Source organism: Hyperolius riggenbachi, chromosome 2 (genome assembly GCF_040937935.1).
Source record: "Hyperolius riggenbachi isolate aHypRig1 chromosome 2, aHypRig1.pri, whole genome shotgun sequence".
NCBI classification, from domain to species: Eukaryota; Metazoa; Chordata; class Amphibia; order Anura; family Hyperoliidae; genus Hyperolius; species Hyperolius riggenbachi.
The window spans coordinates 131,207,517-131,221,763 of NC_090647.1; the positions used below are offsets into that span (position 1 = coordinate 131,207,517).

At 43.6% G+C, this 14,247-nt stretch overlaps 1 protein-coding gene across 2 annotated transcripts in view; it reads right to left on the minus strand.

Moving 5' to 3' along the window:
- Positions 1-5,551: 5,551 nt before the first annotated feature.
- Positions 5,552-14,247, minus strand: part of OS9 (OS9 endoplasmic reticulum lectin) — an 85,108-nt gene continuing 76,412 nt past the window's right edge. For both annotated transcript variants that reach the window (XM_068267420.1, XM_068267419.1), the window contains one exon: positions 5,552-10,721. In XM_068267420.1, coding sequence (XP_068123521.1) covers positions 10,584-10,721 — 138 coding nt within the window. In that variant the 3' untranslated portion in view covers positions 5,552-10,583. The remainder of the gene's footprint in view (positions 10,722-14,247) is intronic.

Consider the following 14,247-nt stretch of genomic DNA (forward strand, 5'->3'; position numbering starts at 1 on the left):
TTTTTGCTCAATGACTCAAGATTAGCTGCATGCTTGTTTCTAGTGTGACCCAGACACTACTGCAGCCAAATAGATCAGCAGTGTTGCCAGGCAACTGGGAGGAGTCAAGTAATATTCCCTAGCCCCTGATCTACTTACCTGGGGCTTCCTCCAGCCCCTTGCAGCTGACATGTCCCACCGCGCAAGCTCCGGTCTCAGCCGCCGGGCCCAGGATCCCCGCACGGTGCAGAGGGCAACCTTAAGGACATCCTTACAGCACCTGCGCAAGCACTGATGCCACGTTTTCCAGTGTACTGCGCAGGCGCAGTAGTTCTACACCTGAACAGTACACTGCGGACTTGATTGAGAGCGGCGCTCACGCAGGCGCAGTAGAGGACGCCTGGCGAGAGACTGTGCAGAGACCCCAGGCCGGTGGCGGAGAGCAGAGCTGCGGCGTGGGGCATGTCAGCTGCAAGGGGCTGGAGGAAGCCCCAGGAAAAGTAGATCGAGGAGTAGGGAATATTGCTTGATTACTCCTTTAACAGAAAATAAATATGGCAGCCTTCACATCCCTCTTACTTCAGTTGTCCTTTAAAGGATACCTGAAGTAACATGTGACATGATGAGATAGACATGTGTATATACAGTGCCTAGCACACAAATAACTATGCTGTGTTCCTTTTTTTCTTTCTCTGCCTGAAAGAGTTTAATATCAGGTATGTAAGTGGCTGACTCAGATAGGAAGTGACTACAGTGTGACCCTCAATGATAAGAAATTCCCATTTTTACCTCTTTCTTGCTCTCAGATGCCATTTTCTGCTAGGAAAGTGTTTTATAGTTGGAATTTCTTATCAGTAAGGGTCACGCTGTAGTCAATTCCTGTCTGAGTCAGGACTGAGTCAGCCACTTACATACCTGATAGTTAACCCTTTCAGGCAAAGAAAGAAAAAAGGAACACAGCATAGTTTTTTGTGTGCTAGGCACTGTACATACACATGTCTATCTCATCATGTTACATGTCAGTTCAGGTATCCTTTAACCACTTTGTCCTCCTTGACGTATAAAAACGTCGAGGACATGCTTGCTCCCGCGGCCGATCGCGCACGCGCACTCCCGGCCGCGGGTTCGGTAGCCCAGGAATCAATGTATTGGGCTATGGTGCCCGATCACTGATTCCTCTCCCCCGCTGAAAAAGCGACAGCTTCTCTCGGAAGCTACGCTTTTTCTGGAGCCATGTCCCTCTAAGCGTACATTGTACGCTTAGAGTGACGTCATGTAAACAAACTCAAGATTGCCATCTTGTGGCCAAAAAGTAAAACTACAAGTAAAAGTAAAAAAACATTACAATACACAAATATTTCTCCAAATAAAACACTATTTATATCCCACCCTCCCAAAAATGCCCACATAAAATGTTTAATAAAAAAAAAAAAACATTACTATAAAAAAAAACAAAAAAACACATCAATATTTACCTAAGGGTCTAAACTTTTTAAATAGTTATGTAAAGATGAAATATTTCTCTCTTTTTTTTTTTAATAAGCTTGTAAATAGTGATGGATGCAAAACGGAAAAAATGCTCTTATTTCCAAATAAAATATTGTCGCGATACATTGTGATAGGGACATAATTTAAACGGTGAAATAACCGTGACAAATGGGCAAATACAATACGTGGGTTTTAATTATGGAGGCATGTATTATTTTAAAATTATAATGGCCGAAAACTGACAAATGAATTTTTTCATTTTTTTATTCTTACTGTTAAAATGCATTTACAGTAAGGTAGCTCTTAGCAAAATGTACCCCCAAAGAAAGCCTAATTGGTGGTGGAAAAAACAAGATATAGATCAGTTCATTGTGATAAGTAGTGATAAAGTTATAGGCTAATGAATGGGAGGTGAACATTGCTCGGATGCATAAAGTGAAAACGACTGAGAGCTTAAGTGGTTAAGGTCCACTTGTAAGAGTGGGAAGTGGAATCCAAGCTGCATACATTTTCAAACAGTTATCAACTCAAAATGATTTGCATCTCATTGACCATCTTGAATGATAACACATTCATCGGAGTCATGTCAAATTACTACAATCAGAGAAAAATTAAAGCATATTTTAATAAATATTTCTGTATGGGACAATTAACAAGTTATTAAAGACCTCAAATGAAAGAAACATAAAATTGCAATATAAAAGTCACGCACTCCTTCACATTAAAAAAAAAAAATTTGTACAAAAGAACATTTTGCAAAATTGCACATTTTCAGCAGGACATTTTTCTCCTTCGCTTTACATCAAGTAATAAGTCATCTGAATTCAAAGGTAAGAAATATAGGCAATGAAAAAGTACAGCATACAAAGAGCGCAGCTTCCTATATTATATCTTGCAAGGGTTATTTTATTGACCTAAACCAAAAAGAAACAAATGGGAAGATGAAACTCCAAGCAAAAGGCTAAAACCCTTGACCAGACAGTACTTTTGTATATAATGTGAAGTACACAAGCAGCAATGCTTATAATCCAGCAACAAGTATTACAGCTTTCCCTGTGTCTCCTGCCCATCTTACCTGAAAGTCTGAAGCAAGCGACTCATGCTGCCAGCTCACATTTTTGATCACTGAAGACTGATGAATGCTACCGTGACATTCATTAGGAATGAAGATGAGCAAGAGTAAAGCTGCACCCTCTCCATGCTAATTTGCATTTTCACACCCTCACAGATCCTTCAGTGCCCAGAAACCTCATCTTGCATAACATCAGACTTTCCATCAAGCTGGAAACATTGGAATGCTGCCCATCTCTATCCCACATATATACTCTGCACATATAAGTACTCTATGAGTTTCAGTTTTTTCTTGGAGTTTTAATTAGAAGCAGGATTTTTTTTTTTTTTGGGGGGGGGGGGGGGGTTTAGCCTGGAACCCATTCACAGCGCTTATCTAAGCCTTTTGTACACGCTTGTGATTTAAAAGCTATTGCTAATGTAATGCTATGTGTGATCTATTAAAATCCCCAACAGCATTGCATTAGCAAGAGCTTTTTAAATCACTAGTGCTTAGAAGAGGCTGCTAGTGGGTCCCAGGCCTGAGAGCCATCTTTTTCCCCTCCGCTCCAGCCTTGCTTCAAAAACCAAGAGACAGGAACTCGAAGACAGCAATTGATAAAATATACACTGAAGACGAGCAATATAAAGCAGTCAGCCATGCACAGGGGATTACATACTTTCTAGGTTTATAATCACCTGAATACTGGCTCTCTCTTTATTGCTTATTTGCTTTTAAACCGATAGGAGCAAAAAACAAAAATCTAAACACCTGTATATTTCAAAGCCATTTTTGAAATGGTTTTTAAAGCCAGGGAAGTACTTGGCAGGAGTTGGTATATCTACCGAAACGGTACTCCTAAAGTATACAGAAATCTAGAAAAAAAAGAAAAAAAGAAAAAAAAGAAAAAGGATGCAGTAGCCAAGAGCAGCCAATCAAAATCTATAATATGTTGAATGTGAATGCATCATGAAACCTGTCTGGCTTGCGCTGGGCATATGCTCCACTTCTGCACATCTTAATAAATCATCTCCTTTATCAACTCTATAGACAGACAAATAAAATGCATGGATGAAAAAGCTGTGCATGAACATCTGTTTTATTGGGCATGCGGGCCTTACTTCCGCATTCCCAGTCAGTATGCACTCGTCCACAGCCGGGAGAGGAGGCAGAAGGTGAAGCAGGACCCTGCACTGGAATGGTGGGCATAACGAGGATCTGGGAAGCCTCTGGACTATTTAGATGCTTCAAACTACTTAACCTCCTTAGCGCTATGCCCGACACGGTGTCTGGCATACCGCTCGCTGGCCCCAGGAGTCCCCCAGTATAATAACAGACCTTTAGCAAGCACTAGGCTGCTGATCTCCCCTGCTAATACATTACCCAGCCTGGATCCAGCGATCGCGCAGCCTCCCTGCACATCTCCGGTCCTCTATGGGTAGGATCGCGTCTGCGCATGACGTCATGTACGATCCTCCCCATAGAGAAGAGCGGAGCTGTGCAGGGAGGCTGCGCGATCGCTGGATACAGGCTGGGTGATGTATTAGCGGGGGATTGGGGGGGATTAGCAACAATCGGGGGAATGTCGGCCACATGTACTAGCTAGCCTAGTGCTAGCTAAGGGTTTTACAAGCGTGCGATCTAAAAATTATACTGGGGGACTCAGGCTGTAAAACTTGAGCGGTGTAACGTTCAGGAGATTAAATATCTAACTTCTACCCCCTGCCCATTACAGGTTTGTTTCAAATCAAATACAATCCATGTTAGCTGGATCACTTAAGAATCATCTAGGAGAAGGGTTGGCAAGTGTGTTCCTCGAGAACCATGAGAGTTCCAGTAGGGTCCATTTGCAATAACACACAGTAATTAATAAGTTCTTGGCAAGCAAGCTAGTCTCCAGCTCACCTATGGCTGGGAGCAAAACAGGGAGAAGTGGATTGAGTAACAAAACAAAACAAAAAAAAAAAAAACAAAAAAAAAAAAAACAAAAAAAAAAAAAGGTACCTTTAAACTGGACACCTTTTTGACTCTAGATATTTAAACACTCCTTCGGAGTTACTACTTCAGTTCTGATGAGTGAAGAGGAGCGACCTAAGAATGTCCTTCCCTCGTCAGAGCTGAAGGAGTTACTAACATCTTCCAGAACACATAATGGTGTCTAGTTGAAAATCGGTTAATGTTTTCTTTGGGTATACCATGACCAGGGTAAATGGAACCTTCACACAAATATGGAAAGAACAAGAGAACGTCTGCATGTGAATGAGTGAAAAATGTGCCGTTCACTGACTATCTCAAATGCCAATTTAGCCCAGTAACAGAGCTGCAAGGGAAATATGTCTGAGAAACGCTGGGACTGGGTGTGAAGCAATTTAAAAAGGACCCCCATTGTGAAAACTACAATATCTAAAATGCATGTTAACACATACAAATAGAAGTTAGTTTCTTCCAGAGCAAAATAAGCCATACATTACTTTTCTTCTATTTTGCTGTCAATTACAGTAGGTAGTAGAAATCTGACTAGAAATTACCGACCGGTTTTGGACTAGTCCATCTCTCCATAGTGGATTCTCAGCATGGCCTTTATTCTTTATCAAGATAGCTTATGTCGATAGTTCCTGTGATTGCAACAACCCCAGGTTCATTTAAATCCATCAGAGCAGGCGGGAAATTAACCGTCCCGGCTCGGCTTTCCAGGTCTGTTGACAGGAACTGGGTGGTCGCACTCCAGAAGTTCTTTAGGACAACTAAAAAACAATCACCTCTAAAAGAGGTATGACCAGACATTTAAAACAGGGGTGGAGGCGCCCAATGCATAAAAGATAGGCTAATAAGCGGTTAACCTTATAAACAGAGGTAATCTTACCTCTCTTGAAGAATTTGGACCAGTTTATAGAAAAAGATCCATTCGAGAACAATTTTTATGTGCTCGAATCGAGACCTTTTTCAATAAACTGGTCCAAATTCTTCAAGAGAGGTAAGATTCCCTCTCTGTTTATAAGGTTAATAGCTTATTAGCCTATCTTTTATGCATTGGGCGCCTCCACCCCTGTTTTAAGTTTCTTTATAAAGATCCTCCCTGAAAAGGATGTATACAAAGATGCTGGCCAGCCTCCCTGCTCATTGATTTGGCAGTTGGACAGAGCAACTGCCAATCATAAAATGCTTATCAAAATAAAGAAAACCCTGACAATCCCCCATGAGGAGATGGACTAGTCCAAAACCTGTCAGATTTCTACTACTACTACTACTGACAGCAACATAGGAGAAAAGTAATTTATGGCTCATTTTACTCTGGAAGAAATGTGCTTCTTCTTTGTATGTGTACACATGTATTTTAATTTTTACAATTTTCACGATAGTGGTCCTTTAACCGCTTGCCGTTTATTAGAAAGTACATTTATATACACTGGAAAGTCATCTAAAGCTTCAAAATATACCTCCCAAAGAAAGTCTAGCTTGTCCTGGAAATCAAACCCAACATATATATGACTTAGGTGTCAGAAGTAGCAAAAAAATTATTGCTGATTAAATAGGGTAAGAGCTAACATATCAAAACTGCTCGGGTACTTAAAAGTGAAAAAAAACCTCTAGTGGTGAAGTGGCTAAAGCAGGGGTCAGGAACCTTTTTGGCTGAGAGAGCCATAAACGCTACATATTTTAAAATGTAATTCCGTGAGAGCCATACAATATGTTTTAAACTGGGACAGTAGGGCTCACATCCCTGTTGCCATGGTGATGTGTATACAGTTGACCCGCTGGACAGCAGAAGAGTCAGACACGTCTTCAGCTTCTCTTGGGTTTCAGCAACATCAGCAATTTCCCCCCCGAGAGCCAGACAGGAGAAATACTGACTAACAGCTTGTACAATTAGCTAGCTGACTTGGGGGTTGATTCGCTTTGTAGGACGAGATCCCCGCACTATGGCCCAATAGGCTGACTGTCAAGTGACAAGCAGCCTATTGGGCCAATCAAAGTGTGGGGATCTTGTTCTACAAAGTCACTGGAACCGACAGGGTCCAGAGTGAAACAATTGGAGCAGCCATTCGTTTTGGGGTAGTGCATGCAACAGCAGAAAATGTTACTTGTGCTGCCACACTAAGATGAGCTGCTTGAGCAGTGTAGCTTAGTGAATAAACCCCTACTGATTTGTCTGTGAGCCAGATGCAGCCATCAAAAGAGCCACATGTGGCTCCCGAGCCATAGGTCCCCTACCCCTGGGCTAAAGGAACATTGAAGTAAGAAACATGGAAGATGCCATTTTCAATTTTACTAAGGAAAAATTAAGAAAGAAAAACCGAGTTCCTTACTGGTCATGCTGATCTGGTTTCAGTGGCTGTAAACTTACTGTAGGTATGTATGTATGTATGTATGTATGTATGTATGTATGTATGTATGTATGCATGTATGCATGTATGTATGTAACAGACTAAAAGGTGACCATACAATTATGGGCAGTAGTCTACTTTAGGGGAGCCAATAGGAATCCCCATAGACAAACAGCCACTTCCTGCTTATGGCAAACACTACATCTGGTTGCAATCACCAACTTGTTAGTGGTTCCCTATTTCAAACACAAACATTGCACAAACAATGACTCTTGCCCGCTGCCTTCAGCCGCTGTGCTTCAGGCATGGGCAGATTAACTAAACCTATTCGGTTGGTGGCGTGGATATTGAATCCTGCTGGGTCCTCCATTTCGTACAAATGGAAGCTCAGATTGTCTATAGGAATTCCCATTGGGTCCCCTAAAGTAGTAGCACCAAATTCTGATTGTCAAATCTTAACACATCTGTGTAGTATTAGGGCCAATAGATTGAGGATGCTTCGAATAGTGGTAAGAATGTACAATCAACATTGCATGGTGTACGGTCAGGATAACAATAGTAGATATGGAAGGCATGGTCCAATTCCTTTTTTTTTTTTTTTTAAATGGTAATCATATTAACATCATTTGGCTGTTGTATCCGCCCTCTGCAGGATGTGCGGCCACCATGCAAGGCAATTCGGTCACCCCTATACAGTATGAGAGCACTTCTAAGCGTTCAGCCCCATGCCAGTGTGCATATTGTGTTTCAATAGATTTGCGGTTTTTTATTCAATAGTTTGATTGAAAATCTAAAGTGAATACATTTCCACTTGAAAACCAACCAGTTCTCCTCAAAAAAATAAAATGGTTAAATCAACAGATGCAACTGCCAGGGTAATAAAAGCTTTTGTTTGATTTTTAGTTGCTTCAGGTCTTTTATATGCATTTCAACCATGTGATCAACCATGTTATCAAAATGGAGGAGATGTGGGCAATGGTTGAAAATGGTTTCCAGTGGGAAAAAACAAAACATCAAATCAAACCTAAATTAAGAAACACAATTTGGCCACTATAGGATTGGAATGGACTGGGACAAAAAAAAAATTCCAATTGATTTCTCACAAACAGCAGGGCAGCTGGTACATAGCAGCCTGTATTTAGCGCTCAGTACAGGTACCCTTTGGTAACATGACAGGAGAGTAGCAAGATTTAAAGGTACATACACATTGGTTTTGATTGTCCAATCACTTTTTACCACCTCTATGTAATATGAGGGCCAACAGACTTTAAATACTATGCACAAATTGTGTAAGGTAATCTCTCATGCTACATGAAGGTGGTATAATTGGATGTGGGTGCCAGGCTTTAGTCATTGTGCCACGCCCTTATGTTGCAGCATTAAGATAAGGGAGGAGTTTTGTCTATGCTGCTTTACAACTGCAAGGAGATAAGGACAGAATAAAGAGCGCCTAATGGTGGATCTGTTGGGTGGACTGTCTGGACAAAAGCTAGAAGTGGGGGTATGGAGGGATACAGATTTCAGATGTGTACTCTGTTTTGCACCCAGAAGTTTAACTTTACAGGGTTCAACATTACTGAATGGTCGAACATGAGCAGATTTTAGGGAGGGCGTGTTAAAAAAAAAAAACGTTATAAAAAAATGCTCATACCTTGGTACAATCTGAGCGTTTACTATATACTTTTAATAAGCATACCTATAAATATGCAGCCGGGAGATTTGGGCGCAGGATAAAGCAGATATATGGCTTAATCTGCTCCTGCGCAAGTCCCGGCAGCGTTAATTACCATTTCCCCTCCAGGTCAACTTGGATGGTGGGGAATGATGTAATTCGGCTTCCAGCTATTGCTGGCGGCTGAATTACAGAGTTTTAAAAGTAATTTGCCGGCGCACAAGTTACTCACTGAGCGCCACTACAGCCATAATTCCTATAACAGCCTATGGTAGCACTATCTGCGCACAAATCTCTTGCATTGTTTTAACAGCGCTTGCATTTAATAGTACTTCTACAGGAGGGAAGTCAAACCAGTCCTTCGAGGGCTGAGGCCCTCACACATTTTTGACATAGCTCAAAATAATTGATGGGTCTGAATCAGGAAAGGTGTGGTCCATCAGGTAGAACACATTCCTCTCTTTCTCAGTCCATCCTAAACCCTGGCATGGATCTGGCCCTCCAGGCCTGGAGTTCGACACCTGTGTTCTACAGGTTATGTTCTGTAGGATTGATTGTAACTAAGTCCGGGTGGCTGCCTGTGCTCATAGGAAGGGTCATTTCTGTTTTCCACAAAGGCTGAATCTAGAAGAATTTGATTGTGATTGCAGTCAGCTAATCAGATGTAACAAACTGATCACCTGCTAATCCATATTTTTTCCTTTTTAGAGAATGTATGCAAGTGAAATAGATCTTGCTCCCCTTCCTGTTGACATGTCATAATAGTGGTAAGAGAAGTTGGTAACAGATGTTTGCAGTGCAATCCTTCAAAAATCGCACAAATTTGATCATCTGAGCCTGGACTTTAAGACATTTTTGGGGGGGCTGAAGGTGATCCCCATCTATGCTGAGTACCATCACTTAGAGGAAATTCAGTGTTAATTTAAAATCAATAGTCTGTTGAAGTTATAACAACTTGCCGATACCTCTAGTTCCAAACACCTTCAGGCGCAAAGCCCCACCCCCTTGCAGAAATCAACCTCAGCACTATCTCGAGTAGAGAAAGTGCCAAGGCACTTTTCTGCAAGGGGGAGGAGTTACATGCCAGACACAGGGCTTTGAAAGGGATTTGGAAGAAAGAGACCCAGCAGACTATTAATTGTTAACTTTACACTGAAATTGCTCTTTAAGGAGTACAGAGGTGTGCACTTGCACTTTTCTGGATGCTTTACCCATGTTAAATTGCACTATATAACGTAACTCCAAATCTTTAGGCAGCAATTCGAATGATATGTACTACACAAAAATAACACAGGTGGCACAAATGCTCACTTCAAGGTGTTACAACAAACCTCAGTGGAAGAGAAGGGAAAAAGTGACAGCATTACATTCTGATCCTAACACCTGATCAGAAACAGTTTTTCTCCCTTAATAATCCATATATGACTGCTCAACAGTATATGACAAAGCCGAACAATTACAAAAGTAAAGGCGTAATTACTAAGCTTTCAAGTAAACAGGAAAAAACTACATTCTCTCCAAGTTTTTTTTTTTTTACCAAAATTGTGTTTTGTTTTTTTTAACTGGTCAATATATTTTTTCAGCATAAACGCAGTCTATTTATGGTTATCAGCGAGTCCTGCCAATAGGAGATCTTCTGGGACTGCTACCTTTCAGAGGAAAAGCTGGAGGTGGAAGATGGCTCAAAGATGCAGCAGAGAGGAAAGGCTAAATGTAAAATGCCTTCTTCTGAAGGAAAATATAGTATGGTTCATTTGGTGCGTGAGGAGGCTGTGGTCAGTGTTAGGACATGTATTTCCAGGGAGGGGGGGGGGGGGGGGGGAAGGGGCTGGAATTAAGATTGCTTAAATTCTCCTAGTTGTGCTTTGCACACCTAAAAGATCATCTAATACTGGTTTTAACTATTGCACGCTAGATTGAGGTCTCTGCACATTTTTCTATAGGTTTGCAATCCCTATCATTGTTCCAGAGGCAGCACAGTATCCAAAAACCAGTTGTTGCAAAGCTCCGAAGTCCACAGGACAGTCAGAAGGTCTGCAATGTGCTGACGATTTCCTGATGGTTTACGTCAGAAGTCCACATCGTCAGAATCTGTAGAACTGCTGCTCTTTGTTTCCTCTTGATTTTGGTTCCAGACAAACCGGTAGTTATCTTCCAGCTGCTGTTGCCTCTTTTGCTCTTTGTGAGCATCTTCTGACCCATGAATCTAAACGAAAGAGGGGGAAAAAAGCATTTATAACTGGATCCACATATTGGAGAACCTTAAGATTACAATTGGTCCCTTGCCATCAATCTAAACGGGTTTCACATAACACGCTCGGGACTACAAAGACTGTCCATCTTACAGTCATGGCTGAAATTGTTGGTACCCCAGAAATTTTTCCAGAAAATCAAGCATTTCTCACAGAAAAGTATTGCGGTAACATGTTTTGCTATACACACGCTCGTTTATTCCCTTTATGTGTATTGGAGCAAAACAAAAAAGAAAGAGGAAAAAAGCAAATTGGACATAATGTCACACAAAACTACAAAAATGGGCTGGACAAAATGATTGGCACCCTTAACTTAATATTTGATTGCACAGCCTTTGGGAAAAAATAAATCATTTGCTTCCTTTAATCATCAATAAGTTTCTTACATCTCTCACCCAGAATTTTGGACCACTCTTCCTTTGCAAACTGCTCCAGGTCTCTCTTATTGGAAGGGCACCTTTTCCCAACAGAAATTTTAAGATCCCGCTACAGGTGTTCTATGGTATTTAGCGCTGGGCTCATTGCTGGCCACTTCAGAACTCCCCAGCTCTTTGTTGCCATCCATTTCTGGGAGTGTTTTGATGTATGTTTGGGGTCATTGTCCTGCTGAAAGACCCAAGATCTCAGAAGCAGTTCTGATGCTCCCTGAGCCTGCAGGACAGCTTGAATTTCTCTGGAACTTGTTTGGGGATGCTTATCCACCATCTGGACTATCCTGCGCTGCAACCTTTTATCAATTTATCTCTTCCGTCCACGCCCAAAGAGATTAGCTACAGTGCCATGAGTTGAAAACTTGTTGATAATGTTGCGCGCTATGGACAAATCTAGATCTTGAGTAGTGTTGGGCGAACAGTGTTCGCCACTGTTCGGGTTCTGCAGAACATCACCCTATTCGGGTGAAGTTCGAGTTCGACCGAACACCTGATGGTGTTCGGCCAAACCGTTCGGCCATATGGCCGAACTAAGAGCGCATGGCCGAACGTTCGGCTAGTGCTGTGATTGGCCGAACGGGTCACGTGGTTCGGGTAAATAAATACCCGATCCACGTCATTTCTCCGCCATTTGTCTGTGGGTTTAGCTTTGGGTAGGCAGGCAGGGTAGTTCTCTCTCCAGCCAGGCTAGCCAGGGTCCCCCCAGTCATTGTGTCGCTGCTGGGAACAGTAGTACACCGCTCACCCACACTATATAGCATTGTTTACTGCCACTCTGTGTACACCGCTCACCCACCACTGTATAGCATTGTGTTTACTGCCACTCTGTGTCTCTGCTGGGAACAGTAGTACACCGCTCACCCGCCACTGTATAGCATTGTGCTCTGTGTCGCTGCTGGGAATAGTAGTACACCGCTCACCCACCACTGTATAGCATTGTGCTCTGTGTCGCTGCTGGGAACAGTAGTACACCGCTCACCCACCACTGTATAGCATTGTGCTCTGTGTCGCTGCTGGGAATAGTAGTACACCGCTCACCCACCACTGTATAGCATTGTGCTCTGTGTCGCTGCTGGGAATAGTAGTACACTGCTCACCCACCACTGTATAGCATTGTGCTCTGTGTCGCTGCTGGGAATAGTAGTACACCGCTCACCCAACACTGTATAGCATTGTGCTCTGTGTCGCTGCTGGGAATAGTACTACACCGCTCACCCACCACTGTATAGCATTGTGCTGTGTGTCGCTGCTGGGAATAGTAGTACACCGCTCACCCACCACTGTATAGCATTGTGCTGTGTGTTGCTGCTGGGAACAGTAGTACACCGCTTACCCACCACTGTATAGCATTGTGCTCTGTGTCGCTGCTGGGAATAGTAGTACACCGCTCACCCACCACTATATAGCATTTCTGTACTGCCACTGTACTGCTGCCAGTCAGCGTGTACTTTAAGGATAAGTGAAATGAAGAAGAAATCCTGTGAAAGAGGGAGGGGCAAGGGAAGAGGCGTTTCCCCTGACGGTTCCCGTACAGGCCACAGTGGCGCACCGAAGAAAACCCACTCAATACCGCCCATGTTGTCCAGGAAATCAACCCTCACAAATCCAAAAGAACAGGACCAGATAATTAATTGTATGACCTCTCAAGCGTCCAGCAGTGGGTTAAGCAGCACCAGCACATCACGCACGAGGTCCGAGTCCTCAGCCAGTTACAAGGAGCCAGTGGGCACAAAGCTGACACAACCGGCAGCGACACCATGCACACAACTGCCAGATAACCAGTCCGAAGAATTTCCTCAGGACACAATGGGGTATTCGCAGGAGCTATTCCCAGCCCAACAAACTTCCACCTTTCAAAGGTCAATGGAACAGCCAGAAATGTTGTGCCCGGATTCACAACCATTTACTGTGGGAAATGCACCGCGCACTGAAATGCAAGGAGAGTCCGAGGACTTTGAAACCCAAATCCCAGAGCAAGTTGGGCAGGAGGGGTTTCAATTGCAGGAGGTCGGCCGAGAAGATCTGGAAGACGACGTTGGAGTGAGCTGCGCAGAGGTTGTTCTGGGGAGCTCTACTCCACGGCGGCGGCCCACAATCACATATGACGAGTTTGAGGAGATGGAAGAGGAGGAGGGTATGGACAATGTGGACACAGACCCAGATTTTGTATGTGAAGGAGAACATCGCCGTCGTAGCAGCACAGATGAATCTGTTGAAGAACCCACTGCTGCACGAGTTCGCCTTGTGCCACAAGGTAGGCGGCGCGAAATTTCAGGCACCACAAGCGTGAAAGTTCAAGCGAGATGCAAAAGAGGCGCAAACAGAAATCGCCAGCAAGGCAGGTGCTCCAAAGTCTGGCCTTTCTTTGAAGACTGCAGTGAGGATGGTACCATGGTGATTTGCAAGGTGTGCAAGACCCGCCTGAGCAGGGGGAAAAATATTAACAACCTCTCCACCACCAGCATGACCCGCTACATGGTATACAAACATCCCACTCTGTGGGCAAACGCGGCAGGACAGGGTACCAGCAACACTGCCTCCCTTGGGGTCACCAGACTCACCACCAGACCCTCCTCAGCAGCAGCAGTAGCCCAGCCATTGCGTGGTTCACAACAACATTCACAAACATCAGACGACGCTGACACTGTCACTTTCCGGAATAGAGCTCTTGAGGTCTCCCAGTCTTCATCAAACACAACAACCAACAGCCCTTCAGTGTGCAGCCCTAAGGTTCAGTTGTCTGTCTCGGAGATGTTTGAGCGCAAGAGGAAATTGCCAGCAAATGACCCCCGGGCCGTGGCACTAACAGCCAGCATAGCCAAGCTTCTGGCCTGCGAAATGCTGCCATATCGAGTGGTGGAGACAAACAGCTTCAAGGGCATGATGTCAGTGGCCATCCCACGTTACGTGGTTCCCAGCCGCTACCACTTTGCGCGCTCTGCAGTGCCTGAGTTGCATGAGCACGTGGTCAGCAAAATAACCCGAAGCTTGAAGAATGCCGTTGCCTGCAAGGTTCACCTCACCACTGACACCTGGATGAGTGCGTTCG